The sequence below is a fragment of the Bombus impatiens genome, unplaced genomic scaffold, assembly GCF_000188095.3.
Source record: "Bombus impatiens unplaced genomic scaffold, BIMP_2.2 scf_1079, whole genome shotgun sequence".
NCBI classification, from domain to species: Eukaryota; Metazoa; Arthropoda; class Insecta; order Hymenoptera; family Apidae; genus Bombus; species Bombus impatiens.
The window spans coordinates 296,833-312,230 of NT_177498.1; the positions used below are offsets into that span (position 1 = coordinate 296,833).

At 25.2% G+C, this 15,398-nt stretch overlaps 2 protein-coding genes across 3 annotated transcripts; one reads left to right on the top strand and one right to left on the bottom strand.

Annotated features, from left to right (window-relative positions):
- The first annotated feature begins 22 nt into the window (after window positions 1–22).
- LOC100745758 (rab proteins geranylgeranyltransferase component A 1) lies at window positions 23–8,202 on the top strand. Its single transcript, XM_012391436.3, has 12 exons — window positions 23–180; window positions 288–345; window positions 427–493; window positions 3,147–3,341; window positions 3,412–3,595; window positions 4,396–4,633; window positions 5,145–5,367; window positions 5,479–5,685; window positions 6,009–6,133; window positions 6,220–6,380; window positions 6,775–6,951; window positions 7,060–8,202. The coding sequence occupies exons 2-12, from the start codon at window positions 297–299 to the stop codon at window positions 7,225–7,227; spliced, it is 1,794 nt and encodes a 597-aa protein (XP_012246859.1). The 5' UTR covers window positions 23–180; window positions 288–296; the 3' UTR covers window positions 7,228–8,202.
- A 1,813-nt stretch (window positions 8,203–10,015) lies between these two features.
- Window positions 10,016–15,319, bottom strand: LOC100740356 (FAD-dependent oxidoreductase domain-containing protein 1). 2 transcript variants are annotated; one of them, XM_012391451.3, is made up of 7 exons: window positions 14,978–15,108; window positions 13,412–13,687; window positions 12,712–13,188; window positions 11,689–11,837; window positions 11,488–11,574; window positions 11,242–11,395; window positions 10,016–10,861 (listed from the first exon to the last, which is right to left on the bottom strand). In XM_012391451.3, the coding sequence occupies exons 1-7, from the start codon at window positions 15,041–15,043 to the stop codon at window positions 10,607–10,609; spliced, it is 1,464 nt and encodes a 487-aa protein (XP_012246874.1). In that variant the 5' UTR covers window positions 15,044–15,108; the 3' UTR covers window positions 10,016–10,606. The 2 variants fall into 2 exon arrangements, with proteins under 2 accessions (XP_012246874.1, XP_012246873.1); XM_012391450.3 differs by having other exon boundaries at window positions 10,532–10,861; window positions 15,004–15,319.
- Window positions 15,320–15,398: the final 79 nt, after the last annotated feature.

Consider the following 15,398-nt stretch of genomic DNA (forward strand, 5'->3'; position numbering starts at 1 on the left):
AGATGCAGTATCTAGTTGTGTTGTCTTTCGAGGATAAATCCCGACGAATCAGCGGTCAGTTCAGTTACAGTTCGGTTAGTCTGCAGCGTCTTGTTCTGTCAAACTGGAGTTTCGAGACTGTCGTGAAACAGTGAAAGTTCGAAGCGAAAGCGAAACGACGGGAGTGGCCCTTCACTCAACGTAATTGAGAGGGATTCATTAGAAATGAATTGATTTCTTAGTCATTCTCTTACTGAATAGCAAAACTAATTTGTGTTCACAATCCTATATTCTATTGCAATTTACAGCTGGAAGCCATGGAGGACTATCTGCCAAATGAATATGATGTCGTCGTCGTAGGGACGGGTATTGATTTTTGCAATATACGTCTTATTTATTTTGCTGCTTCTTTTTTTTAATGTCTATAATGACTTATCAAATTTATAGGTATGACGGAGTCTATTGTCGCAGCAGCTGCAAGTAGAATCGGTAAAAAGGTCCTTCACCTAGACAGGTATGTCGGATTTCTCTCTTCTTCTCTTTCTCATTCGATCTTACTCTTTTTTGCTTCCTCGCCTCTTACTTCTTACTTCTTGCTTTTTGCTTCCTCCCTTTTTTCTTTTTTATATTTCTCTTCCTCATTCGCTTATATTTTCTTATGTTTTTTTTTTATATTTTACATGTTCTCTATTTCTTTTCATGTTCCATATTGTATTATTAACTAGGAAATATTTATGTATTTTTATATACTTATATAAGGTGCTCGATTTTAATTAAATAAATATATTTATTCAGCATTTAATTAGAAATTTCTTATACATATTAGAAATATTCGTTTCAAAGATTATATTTAAATAATTATTTTTACACTTATAACTTCATTACTTTTACATTTATCAAATCTAGATATAAAATAAAAATATGATAATTTATAAACAATTGTATCTTTTTATTAAACATTTAATTCCCTATTGAACAAAAATTTATGTAATAAAATAGAATTTTTTTTCACACAGTAGTAATTATGTTCAAATGAACAAGAAATACTTTCAATTAGCATTAAAAACTAATTTTACAAGCATTTAATGAATTAATATATGCAGTTTTTATAATAATAACTTTAACATTTTAACATTAAAAAATTTGTTAAGTAATATAATTAAACATCTGGATCTTTGGATTTTCAAGATTATACATATTCATGTATATATCTTCCTAAATTCTATAATACAATTTGTATAATAATGCATTATTATATATAATTGCATAATAATAATATAGTTATATAAGTTTATATTCTGTATAATGATTCCTTATTTGTGAAAATCCTTTATTGTTATATCTTTTAAATATATCTTTTGTACCTTAATATATAAAGAAGACATTCTAAATTATTTAACCAATTAAATAGTTGTCTTTTTCATCTATATATTTTAGATAGATATAAATAGTTATGTATTACATTGTAGTATATGTATTAATGCATCTTTTTTACTTAACTAAGTTATATAAAATCAAAAACTTTCTATTCTATTTAAAATCATAGTTACCAAAGAAGTGTTGTATTTTTATAGATGGAAAATAATGCAAATAGATATAATACTTCAGAGTACAACCTATTCATGCAAAATATTTTCTGAGTGTTATAAAAAGAATATTTTAGTTCATTACAGGATTTATTCTGAAAATATAAAATTCTAAATTTTAGTCTTTTAAGTAAATTTTTTTTTAAATATAGTACATTATTCTCTTTGTTCAACATCACCAAGAATAGTCTATACTTCTAATTTTTTTTATGAAATGTTTCGATTTTTGTTTTATAATTTCTTGACTAAAAACTTATATTTGTAAGTAATAAAAAGATTACTCAATTCTTTGAAATATTTTGTGTATTATATTTTTTTTGTTTTTTTGTTTTATATTTATATTTATAATATTTATATTTTAATACAAATATGGTTTAAATATATCTTTATTATTCCAACAAATCGAATATTTAAAAGTATAAATATTCGAATATTCAATTATTTCCAAATAAAATTTTGAATCTTCCTGTGATCTTTTTGTATTAACGATCATTTTTTGCTGCAGTACAATGTCTTTTTTTATGTTTCATTAAATAATATATTTTCAGATTTAACTCCTTTCAATATAATTTTTTAAAGTCTGAGAGTCTAAGACTTAGATCTTTTTACTTTTTATACATCCTGTATATACATATATAAGTACATATGCCTATAATCCAAAATTTCTGTGATAATTCAAAATTATGTTTGTCTAAAACAGTTTTCTAACGATATCACAACCAAAAAGAAAATAAAGAGATATATAAAATAGTTGAATGAATAAGATTTTCACGAAGAAGCCTTTGATCCTAAGAAAGATGACTTCAAAAATTTATTATGGTATATGTATCCAACTTCATTAAAATTTGGAATTAAAACTGGATTTGGATTAAAAGTAGGAATTTGATTTATGTAAGAAATTAAAGAATATATGTATATTTATTAATACAAAAATCTGTGAGTATGCATGTATGTATGCGTGTGTGTACCATGTGATTTAAAGTGCTCTTCATATATCGTACATACGAAATTCTACTCTAAGAACCACATTAATGTGTAATGTCTGCAGTGGATTTTATTCTTTTTCAACATTTTTTAACCATATTTAAGAAAATCTTTTCTTTTAGTTTTGAAGGTAATGTTCACAAATACGAGATCAAAAGGAATACTGTACAATAAAATACAAAACTAAATTGTAGTTAATGTATGCATATGTATTTAATAAATTTGATTTTCGTTTAATTTATTTTATATATTATTTATTTTTTTTATAAATAAAGAAATCGTCCCCCTTTCCTTCCTGCTTTCAATGGTGATGTATATATATATATATATATATATATATATATATATAGTTTTATAAAGGATGGCTCATTATTGAAGGGGATGATTCTTTATAAAAAATATATAAAATATACACGCACATATATCATTAATTATTAACCTTTTTACTATGAAACTAAGCACCTGTAAACAGGCTTATTTGTAATGTTTTAATGTAACAATTATTTCAAATTAAAAAAAAAATGTATATGATGAACATTGTAATATTTTCATATTAGTGACAACAAACATAACTAAATAATTGTCATTTACTTGTAGCGATGAATATTATGGTGGTCTATGGGCAACATTTAACTTTGATGGGCTACAGAAATGGATAGAAGACCTAAAAGTTCCCAAAAACACGACCAAGGATCTATCTGAAGCCGATTTGGAACCTGAAGAAAAATTTCTAAAAACTAGCAATGAATATTCAACTGTTGAAAATATTGAGGAAACATGGTATATTTCAAAGTAAGTTTCCTTTCATGAATGTACGCATATTTGTGTCCTGTTCTTCTTTTTAATTATATTTTTGTTACAGTGAAGCTGATCTGCCAGTAGTTTCTTCAAAAGATACTCAGACTGATAGTACTGGAGATGTTAGTGGAAGTGATGATGAAAAAGCTGATGATGATAAAGTTGAAAAAAAAGAGAATGTTAAACAGTGGAGTATAGATCGTATAAGAAAAGAATACAGAAAGTTTAATATTGACTTGGCGCCAAAGGTATGAAGATAAAGAATATTATCATCACATTAAATACAAGATAAATAACTATAAAGGCAGATTATATTTTTCGTTCTTTTGGTTTTTCTCATTTTTGTCTAAATAAATATATCTACGAACAAAGTCCTGTTCAATAGGTGGAAGAGTAAGCGTGACACCGTTTTTAAGTCTCATTATATTTATAGAACATTAAGTATAAAAAGCAGTTTTTTCTTAATATATTTATTTAAGAATTGTGTATAATATATAAATAATATATAAATATATTTAAGAATTATATTTTGTTTGTCAAATATAATATTATTTATTGAAAAATCTCAATTAACTATCATCTTATGGAATATATTTATTATTGTTTCTCATCTAATAGATTTCAGTTATCAAAAAATTAACTATTTTTCTACTATTCTATGTATCTATTTCTGCTAAAATTCAAAATGTTTATTAAGTATCAAAAATTGGTTAGGACATAGTTATATTTTTTATCTGTTATTCTTATTTTTAAATTCACTTGATTATCTATTATGATTTTAAAATAACTTTTAAAAAAAGAAAAGGTATATAATATTGATAAAATCTGAATTATGAAAATGTTATTTCATTCATTTAGGTAGTACCATATCAATATTTAAATATTTAATTCTATTTATCTAAATATTTCTTATTTACCCATTAATTATGGAATGAATATCTTTTTTAAAATAATTATTGTAGCAATATTGTAATTCCTTCTGTTTATATAAAATATATTATGTCAGAAATTACAATTAATTGATTGACATTTTATCTATCTAAAACAGTTATTATTTGCGCGAGGTGAACTAGTTGAGCTCTTAATCTCCAGTAACATTGCTCGTTATGCGGAATTTCGTGCAGTGTCCAGAGTAGCTACATTCATGGATGGGAAATTGACACAAGTACCTTGCTCAAGAGCTGACGTGTTTGCAAATAAAACTGTTAGTGTTGTTGAGAAAAGAATGTTAATGCAACTGCTCACTTCATGCATGGAGCAAGGCGCAGATAGTCCAGAATTTGATGGTAATTACTTGTACTTTTTTTTATTTCAATTTAATTTTGTAATATGATGTCTAAGCATAATATTTTGTTACTAAGAACACATCTTTAAAATATTCTGGGCAATATAAGATTTGTAGATCTTTTATTTAATAATTACTTGCTTCTCAAGACAATAATTAGGAGTTTATAATGTTTTTAATATATGCATATAATATATTAAAAATTAATTATCAAATACAATATAATGGTCTATGTAATGAAAGTAACTTTTTTTGATACATAATGAAGAAAAAATTTATTGAGTCAGTTTAGATTTCATTACTAATAATAAATAAATAAAAAGTGTATGAGCATTGTATTTTGCTATATTTTTTTACATTAGGAGAAATTGTTCATAAAATGGTATTGTTTATATGTAAATTATGTAATATACATAACATGCATACATGTATATGCAACAGAATTAATTCAATATTATAATTTATTAGTTTTATTTGCTATTGTTATTTTATTAAATAATATCTATTAACAGGATTCCGTGATAAAACCTTCTTAGAATATTTAAACACGAAAAATTTAACACCAATCGTGCAGCATTATGTTGTTCAAGCAATTGCTATGGCTACTGAAAAGACTTCTTGTAGAGATGGTGTGAATCGCACGAAACATTTTTTGAATAGTCTTGGACGATATGGAAATACACCCTTTCTTTGGCCTATGTATGGTAGTGGAGAGCTACCTCAGTGCTTTTGCAGGTACAATTTTATACATATATATACAATAATGTATATATAATGATCTGTTATTATACTATTTAATATGTAAATATCATAAATAATTTAAAAAATCATTACTATTATTTACAGATTATGTGCAGTATTTGGAGGAGTTTACTGTTTAAAAAGGCAGCTTGATGGTGTAGTAATAAACAAAAATAAATGCAAAGCTATCATTAGTGGCAAACAAAGAATAAGTTTGGAACATTTAGTTCTTGGTCAAGGTCATCTGCCACCGGAAGTTGTAGCTTTTGAAGGAGAGCAACGAATATCACGTGGAATTTTCATTACGGACAGGTAATAGTTAGGAAAAACAAGAAGAAACAATTATATTAGATTATAATTGTAATAAAAAGAAGTTGCGGTTCAAAATTATCTAAAAACAACTAACTATATGAAATTAGTATAATTGAGCTTGACAAGATATAAAGTACTAGATTTTTTAAATAATAAATTATATAATTTTATAAACAGTAACAAATTTATATTAGTAACAGAAAGCCCTACTTATATTAATTATAATATACACAAATTTCTGCTTCTAACCTTTTCTAATTTATTTTTCAATTTTTTAAAGTAGTATTTGCTGATAAAATTATCTTTTCAAATATTTATTTTAGGTCAATTATGCAAGGTGAGAAGGAAAATTTGACACTTTTATATTATCCTCCGGAACAACCTGATCAGGAACCTGTTACACTGATTGAATTGGGACCATCTACAAATGCTTGCCCTCAAGGATTGTGTATGTAGAACTATTACATTTATGAAAAATTTATATAATATGAAAATCCAAATTTTTTGGAAATTTTTTCATTTATTCCAAAATAGTTATGGTTCACATGACATGTAAGCGAACAACAAATGCAAAGGAAGACTTGGCCTATGTTGTCAATAAATTTTTAAGAGCTGAGCCGCTTGATCCATTAGCCATTCGTTCATCTATCCATAGCCATACACAGACTGTTTCTCCAGATAAAAGACATATTCAGGTATGTTTTTCCTGTACTAGCTATATATTTATGGTACAGATAAATATTTATATTTACTTATATTTACATAATAAGTATATTTTTCAATTTTTATGAACTATAGGAAAATTATATTATTTATCACATGATTATTTTATATTTTGTTAATTTAGTTTACAGATGTGTCCTGGTACCACTAAAACAAATTGATTATAAAAGAAATTGGAAGATATTTTAGCAATATATATTCTAGAGTTTCTTATTTCTTAGATATTACAAATTTTGAATTAATTTATTAAAGATAAATATAGTTCTGAAAATATATTTATCTTCCTCTTTTATAAAATATTTCGAAATTTTTATAACTATTATATTTATGTTGATTCAAAATAAAAACCAAATTTCTTGTATGCAGGAAGGTGATCAAGATAATAGAGAGGAGTCTACAGAGAGTCCAAAGCCTCAAGTTTTATGGTCATTGTACTTAAACCTACCTGCAAGTGATATTAAATTAGAAGAGTCCACGCCAAGTAACCTTCATCTGTGTTCAGGACCAGATTTAGAGCTTGATTTCGATTTTGCAGTTAATCAGGTTAATTTTCTCTCAAATTATAATCTCGTTTTAGCGTAATTGTGCTTTTAACTGATCCCAAATGATAAAAATGGTATACATTATCATAAATTTTTAAATTTTGTCAAGGCGAAGAGCATCTTTGAATCTATGTATCCTGACAAAGATTTCCTTCCACGTGCACCTGATCCAGAAGAAATCGTACTTGAAGGAGAAGAAGCGCCAGGACCGAAATTTGAGGGAGATACAGAGGCTGAAGAGAAACAAGATGTTGAGAAAGCCGAAAAAGAGGATTAAATGATCTTTTTTCGTCTTTTCATCTTGAAAACACGGGCCAGCTCCCTTAGCCGCACACCTCTTTCTATCCAAAGTTACACGCGTCTTCTTTCGTTTGAAAGTCGGAAAACTTTTATTCGAATGATTAACGAACATTTTGTTTGTAATTGAATTACCAGTTATGTCCGTAAATAGTGCTAGATATTATTTTAATCTAAATGTTTATTTAAATTAAAAACGAAATTATACTATTTATTTCGACTGTATAAAACATTGTTTTTGCCTAGCACTCTTTGTAGACGAAACTGTTTGGAAAAAAACTTTGGTTTCTTTGAAGAATTTTCATTGCTAATCAACTTAAAAGTTGTTCGTAAATTTTCGAATAAAATTCCAATCGACTGGCGCTCAAGTCTGCGTTACACTCGCTCTTTTATTAAATTACGGATCAATCGGCCGAAAGCATTAGTTTTTCTTTCTTTCCTTTCTGGTCAAACAAATTTACTTTCAATGTTAAGTTTCGAGGAAGTGAAATGTAGTTTTATGATAATATATAAGAGAGATGTGGAAGAACTAAAACGAAGGATAGATAGTATTTATAAACTAATTCTTCATTAAGTTACGTTAGATTTAAAATTAATCATAAATAAAAAATATATACGATAATTCAATAATTTATAAATGTGATCGATTTCTAATTTAATCGGAAATTATTAAGACAATTTAGCATCGATTATATTTATAAATTGCTGACTTATAAGGATACAATGAGAAAATAAAGTTCTAAAATAATAAAATTCTCATTAATCTTATTTTCTCTAATCACTACGAATGTAAAAAAGCACATCATTCCACGTTTCTCTACTATATCAATATAAAAGATATCATAATGTCTTTTATCGGATTATTAATACGTATTATACATCATTAGTGTATTTATTACGCATTATATTGCATAGCATAGTTTACTCATTATATATTGTTAGTGTAAGAACAAATTTAGACTGCGAAAAATCAATCGTTCCTCGACTATTTATTTATTTTTCGAATTATTTAACTATTCTATGTTATATTTCATTATTCGTTGTATTAATTAACATCACATAATTTTTATTAGATTCCATTATTTTTTCATTACTCTGTTTTTTAACTTTAGTAATAATGTTTTACTTGAACAATATTACATCACTTTTATATTATTATTAGTAATTTTATATATATATATTTTTTTTTTGGTTTTTCTAATCGTTACTATTTGTTTATTAAAGTTTGATTTACTTGTTTCCATTTAATTCGTTGAGTTGAACTTCAATTAAGTAATTCTGTCAAATATTAGTTTGGATAACTAACATTATTCGGTTTATTTAAATTTTTATTTTATATTTTCTAAAACAGGTATATTTGTTTTAGATAATTATATTTTTAATATTTATGTAAGTTAACGAAAGCAAAGAGAAGAAATGCTATCGGCTGGTTCCGCTCGTATACTATGAAAATTTTTAGACACATTGATCGTAGAGCGGCTTGGATGTCAGAATTGATAATCTTTTTCTCGCCGTTACTGCTTCGATGTGCGCGCATTTATTTGCATTTAACTGATAATACGCCGTACTCAGCATTGAAATACAGTAAACTGATACGAACTGAAATATAGTTTGTTTTATCAAACTTATCTCCTGAAAAAATAACAGTGATTCGAATTTTGAAAGGAATTTCACTTCCTATTCTCATCACATCATAAATTCGTAATTCTGCAAAATACTTATTTAAATTGACTTAATAACATTTGAAGGAATATAATTTTAACATAATTCCAAATTAATTCATTCTTTCAAATAAAAATGATATAAAAGCATACAATTTTTAGAAAATTTTATAACAAAACATTTTACATTGTTTTGTACTTGAGAACTTTAAACATACAGATTAATAGATACTTTTTAAAGGAATAAATCCTTTCAGAATTCAGTTTTTTACCTTTTCTGTGATCAATTTTTAAATAGGGAGATAAATTTTATACTTATTTGTTATTATTTCTTATTATATTAATATTCTGCTTTTTCAACACTATTTTTTTTATTATATGATATGATACATGATTGTTATTTTATATATTGCTTATGATTTATATATATATCATGATAAAATTTCACATGCACATATTGTTGCACTATAAAAACGAGTCAAAATAAATATTATTTTAATAAATAAATATTACAATGAAATTTTATGTAACTAAAATTATTTTTCGTTATTTTATGTTTCTTTAATTGTCTTATTAAAACAAGCATACTTACACCTAATATTTCATATTCAGTATTAACAAAAAAAGCTAATTTTGAAAACATTAAACATATTAATTATAATTCAATGTAGAATACGTTATTTATTCAATAATGAAAGTAACTACAACTAGAATTATATTAATATGTACTTCATATCCTACACATAATACTCCATAAAAGAATATACATATACATATATTAATCATATTGACCACAATTTTAAGATTTACAAGAGACATTTTTTAAAAAGTTGTCTATTTTAAAAAAATTTATGCATAAAGTAGTTCATTTTTACATATTAATATTTGTGTTAAAAGATGAAAATAGACTTTGGGATTCCAAACTTTGTTATTTCATTGTACATAATATAGCGTAGTTTATCTTTGTTAGAATCTTAAGTTATTTGTAGGCTAATTTGCACATGTAGATTATAGAAAAAAAATACAAAATACTGATATTTCAAAGTATTTCAAGTTCCGTCCCGAACGGCCACTGATGGTACCCAGAATAATATCCACAACTAGTGATATTTTTGCATGGGCGGTGATGGTCTTTCCCCATAATTATTATTTATTTACAGTAATAACAATATTTTACAATGTACAGCATAATGAGACGAATATCTTTCAGCACTGATGATCTTGTCTTTTTCGTGAAGTGCACGTAGTAAATACATAGAATTTTACATTCCATAGTGTGGCTGTCAAATTCTTACAAGATTTCATTTTGGAATTTGACATTGGAATTATTAAAGATCATTACATATTTTTTATTGACATCATATGTATACTTTTAACTATCTAAATACTTATTTATAAATCATCCTTTAAAACAAGATATTAATTATAATAACAAATATTAAATAAAACAAAATAGACTAATTAATACAGATTATAATATTTGATGAATTTAAGGCCAATTTTTTTCTGTATTAAACATTTATCTACAAATTTAAACATTTATTTACAAATCAATTTAAATAAATCTAAATTTTAAAGTTAATCTCTATAAATATTATTATGTATATTGTAAAATACATAAAATACTATTTGTATTCTGTTATTAAAATTATTATATACATACATAATAAATTTTGATTACAATCAAATGCATATATTTTAAATAATGTTCTTTTCATATGCAGGTTTACCAAAAAGAATTCTATCAAAGTCAAGATTCGATAGGTCAAGCGTTTTATATTCTCCATCAACAATTAGTTCTGAAATTGCTCTACCTACTGCGGGTGCCTGTTGAATTCCATGTCCACTAAATCCAGTTGCAAAGTATAAATTCCGATAATATGGATGTAGTCCAATTATTCCATTTTGATCGAAAGTATTGAACTCATAATATCCTGCCCAAGAAGACTTTAACTGCAAAAATAGTATAAAAAATTGCATTTCGAAAGCTATTAAAGTAAATAATTTAATTTAAGTAATTTGAGTAATAATACAAATGTTATCAATTTATTCGTATGTATAACTTTAATATATTAGGTTGTCCGAAAAGTTTCTTTCGTTTATGAGGAAGTCATAGACGCACAGTGTTTTTTGTTTTATATTATTTTGTCGAATTACGTATGATCCATTTTGTTATGTTGAGATAAACACCGCGACATTTCACAGACTTGGTTTCATGTTTATATGCACTGTTATAAATAATACGTTTGCGAAAGAAAGACACTTTTCGGACAACCTAATACATATCAGTGTATTTATATCATATTTCTATTATGTGTAAATCAAACACAAACCTTTAATTTTTCAAAAACTGGGACTCTGTGTGCGAGTACAGGCCAAATTTTTTCTTCAAAGAAATCATAATCAATACTTAAATCTTCAGTACTAGGTTCTTCGGATTCCTCTGGTGATCTTCCACAAATATACGTACCTGCCAGACCTTCTCTTCTAAAATAAATATTGATACTTAATTAGTAGTAAACACAAGTTTCAAAATATTAGTTTCTAGAAACAACTTTTATTTTATGAATAATGTTTACCTAAGAAATGTTCCAGTATTATCTATCAATAATGGGGCATTTAAACTTGGTCCATCAGGACAATGAACGCAATAAACAAATCTTTTCCTATAACACCAACAATATTTGTGTTGGATTTATATTAATAAATAATAATAGTATTAATATAAACTTTCATTTCATACTTATTCAAACTTATTCACAACATGAAATTATGATTACCTTGGTTCAACAGGTAAATATATTTTCTCTAATCCGTTTTCTGTTTGAACATTACCCAATTTGTCAACTATTTGTCCACTAAAAGCTCCAGCAGCCACAATGCAAAGTGCAAATTTCATATTATGTATTTCACCCTCTTTGGTTTTTACCTAATAAAAAGTAAAAAGAGATTAACTGTTAAATACTGTTAATAGAATATTATACAGTATTAACTGTTAATAGAATAAAAATAAAATAAATATAAAAGTATGCTAATATATATATATATATAGATATAAACTTTTGCACAGTTTTGCATACTTTACATACTTCTTTTTTCTTGTGTATTACAGAATATTTCTATATGCTTGTCTCTACATGTACATGCTTATGTCTACATGATTAGTGAATCATATATATCCATGAAAATGTATATGATTTATTTAAATATTATTATGAAAAATAATAAATATATTAACTTCAAATATTATTTAGTTTATAAATTACATATTAATATTATTACTATTATTTATAATATAAATTGCCCAGATATATATACAACAGTATATAAATATTAAAAAATGTATAAATTAATAAGAAACTAATAATCAAAAAATTAAAAAAAATCCACTAATGATATATCGAAATTTGAAATATATTTTATTGATGTTTTTACTGGCTTCAAATAATTATTACTTGTTTTAATCACACAATTTTCCTCATGGATAGTTTAGCAGTAAAACAATAGATGTAAATTTTTAGTTTAGATATAAATTTTTATCTTATTACTCACTCAGTGAAATTATGTCACTCCATATGTATTAGTTATTTAAAACCAGTTTTAATGTACTACTATAATGAAATAATAATATTGAATGTAGTCATTATTTATTAATATACAATTATTTCTTGAGGAACTGTAATAAAATTGCATCAAAAATAAACAAACATCTGGATACTTTTTAGCAGTAATGTAAATATAATACTGAATATCAAAAATTAGAGTGATAATTAATATATTACTTTAACAAAATTAAGTCTTACAATCAATCCATCTAGTTGACCAATGTTTCCTTTGTCTTTATAAGTAAATCCTTGCGCTTCACCATAAATATATCTTGCTCCCAATTGTAGTGCTTTCTTTTTAAAAGCAGAAAGAAGAACCCACGGGTCAAACCAACCCTCTTTTTCTAATCCTAAACAACCTAGTTCGATACCTTCTGTATTTATCCAAGGAAACATACTTTTCAATTTAGCAGCTGATAATATAATATTTTTTGCTCCAAGGAAATTTTGTAATTTAGAATTTTCTATTAATATTTGAGCACTTTGCTCAGATGCTAATGTTAAATAACCATATGGATGGAAATATGGATCAATTGCGGGTTCTCCTATAATGCCTAAATATTCATTGATGTTACGTAAAAATTCTGCACCAAAAAGAGACATTTCAATATTTTCTTTCAGAGAAAATTGTTGACGTAAACCTCCACAAGAAAGAACTGTTGATGCTGTAGTATACTGAAAATAAAATTTACGTTTACTTATTAAATAATTTCTTTATTTGATTAGATCTTTTTTTGGTAAATTCAACTGAATAAATTTCAATCTTTCAGAACGAGCCCTCTAATTTTTATGAAACTGGATATTATATTCATGTTATTATATTCAGTTAAACTGTAGAACATAATTTCTAAATTATTTTTATACTGCAATTGCAAAACATAATTTCTGAAGAACGTACCGTAGGATCTCTCTCTATTACTATAACTTTGAAATGATCTGAATAAACTCGGTTTCTCAACCAATATGCTATGGAACTGCCCATTATCCCACCTCCAATTATTACAATATCACAAACTTTTGGAACTATTTGTGGTCGACCCATCCATTCAGCTAATATATCGTCAACATCCTTCGCAACAAGAGATTCTTTTATCGATGCCAAACCTTTTTTAAGTGTTTTTGATACTATAGTTTTAGAATCTTTTTTAGTTGGTACAATTTTATCTGGAGTATCCTGAGAAATAACATGGATTAATATAAATGTGAAAAAATGTTATATTATGTTTCTCTTATCATCTTTTATTAAATTGGCATTACAATTAGATATACAAAATTGATGAATGTCATACAGCTTAAAATTACATGTACACATATTGAAAAAATTCTATTATATAATACTATATTTACAATTTATATATTTTGGAAAGAATTAAAAGGTTGTTTTATTTGGTTAAAAAAGCAATTCCTTGTTTAACATTAACAAATTTATTTTCTCATTCGATACAAGGACCTTGCTATATTTATTAAAAAAATTAATAATGATGGGAGTTACATGATTATTATTCTGAACTACTTATATGCAGAGCAACTTATTTAAATTAAAAATCTGAATTATTATCATTTCTATGGAATCTTCTTGAAGATTATTCCAAGGTCATTGACATTATCTTTGCATATTTATCTTTATAATGTAATGTTAAAGTTCGCATCAAATCAAGTTGCATCAATTATGAAACGATAATTTTGAAGAATGAACTGAGTTTAGATTAGCAATGTAAAAGTAATAAAATAAGGGAAGTTTTAATACAAATGAGTTTATTTCATATTCAAATTGTACTGTTTCATGTTCAAATTCTAACAACTAGTAATACTATTAGTAGTAATAATACTAAATTGATTAGTTTCTAAATTTCAATAAATTAGTAGTAATAATATTAAACAAATAGTAACAATCTAACAATTAGTAATTAAGTGGGGTACGAGTTTCCAGAAGGGTAAAACAAATGCAGACAAATTTACATTTATTTTAGAATATGTACTGCAGAAGTTTGCAATGTAGTATGAGTACTGAAGAAGATGTTCATGAACATGAATTTATAACTTCTAGTTTATTCGTATAAATATTTTAATGATACTGATAATAAAATAATGTTACAGCTACTGACATTAGAATAATGTTCTTTTATTCTGAAACATTGTCACTTTAACGATTAAAAATTAATAAATATACATTAGTAAAACAAATATTTTTTCTTATTTAATCTAATGTTTTGTTCTTTTATTATATTCATATCGCAATTTTATTAACAATATCGATACCTTTTTTAGAAATGTAGTAAGTTTTATAAATTTCGTGCAGATGAAAAATGTGTGTATAATAAAGCTTGTTAACCAATAGCTGATTTTGTAAATTATTAAATGTTCTCAAACAGTTAAGTGAATGTGGATTGTAATAAATAACATACAATGGAAGAAAATAAATATAAATCGCACAAAATCAAAACAAATAACTTAAATTATTAACCTCAATATTATTGTTTACCATGTTACCTTTTTTGAATAAGTTCTTTTTGTTTGTGAGAACACACATCTTTGTAAAAAATTATTTTGTACTTGCAATTTAACAAAAGAAGACAACATTTTTATAACTGCTAAGAGCTTACACATACGATTTAATTCAAACTAAAATTTTCCTGCTACTGTTTCGTTAGCCGGTAATCTCATAACTATATAAAATTTCTTACAAACGATAACATTTCAATAAACACTGAAAAATTAGATAATTCTTTTTTATGAAATACCGTCATTTCACCAAAACCAAATTAAGATAAAACACGCATCTTTGTTAATAAATCTCATTCTGTCGCAAATTATATTCAATAAATTGTTGTAATTTTCTCTGTATATAAATTGATTTAATATTTAAAATCTATTATTATTTCATT

Bases quoted from the DNA above. Each gene is read 5' to 3' on its own strand.
- LOC100745758 (XM_012391436.3), top strand. From the start codon at position 297: ATGGAGGACTATCTGCCAAATGAATATGATGTCGTCGTCGTAGGGACG. The intron at 494-3,146 runs GTATGTCGGATT...ATTTACTTGTAG, and splicing joins AAGGTCCTTCACCTAGACAG to CGATGAATATTATGGTGGTC. The intron at 3,596-4,395 runs GTATGAAGATAA...TATCTAAAACAG, and splicing joins ATATTGACTTGGCGCCAAAG to TTATTATTTGCGCGAGGTGA.
- LOC100740356 (XM_012391450.3), bottom strand. From the start codon at position 15,120: ATGTGTAAGCTCTTAGCAGTTATAAAAATGTTGTCTTCTTTTGTTAAA. The intron at 13,688-15,003 runs GTAACATGGTAA...GTTATTTCTCAG, and splicing joins AAAGAACTTATTCAAAAAAG to GATACTCCAGATAAAATTGT. The intron at 11,396-11,487 runs GTAAACATTATT...TATTTATTTTAG, and splicing joins AATACTGGAACATTTCTTAG to AAGAGAAGGTCTGGCAGGTA.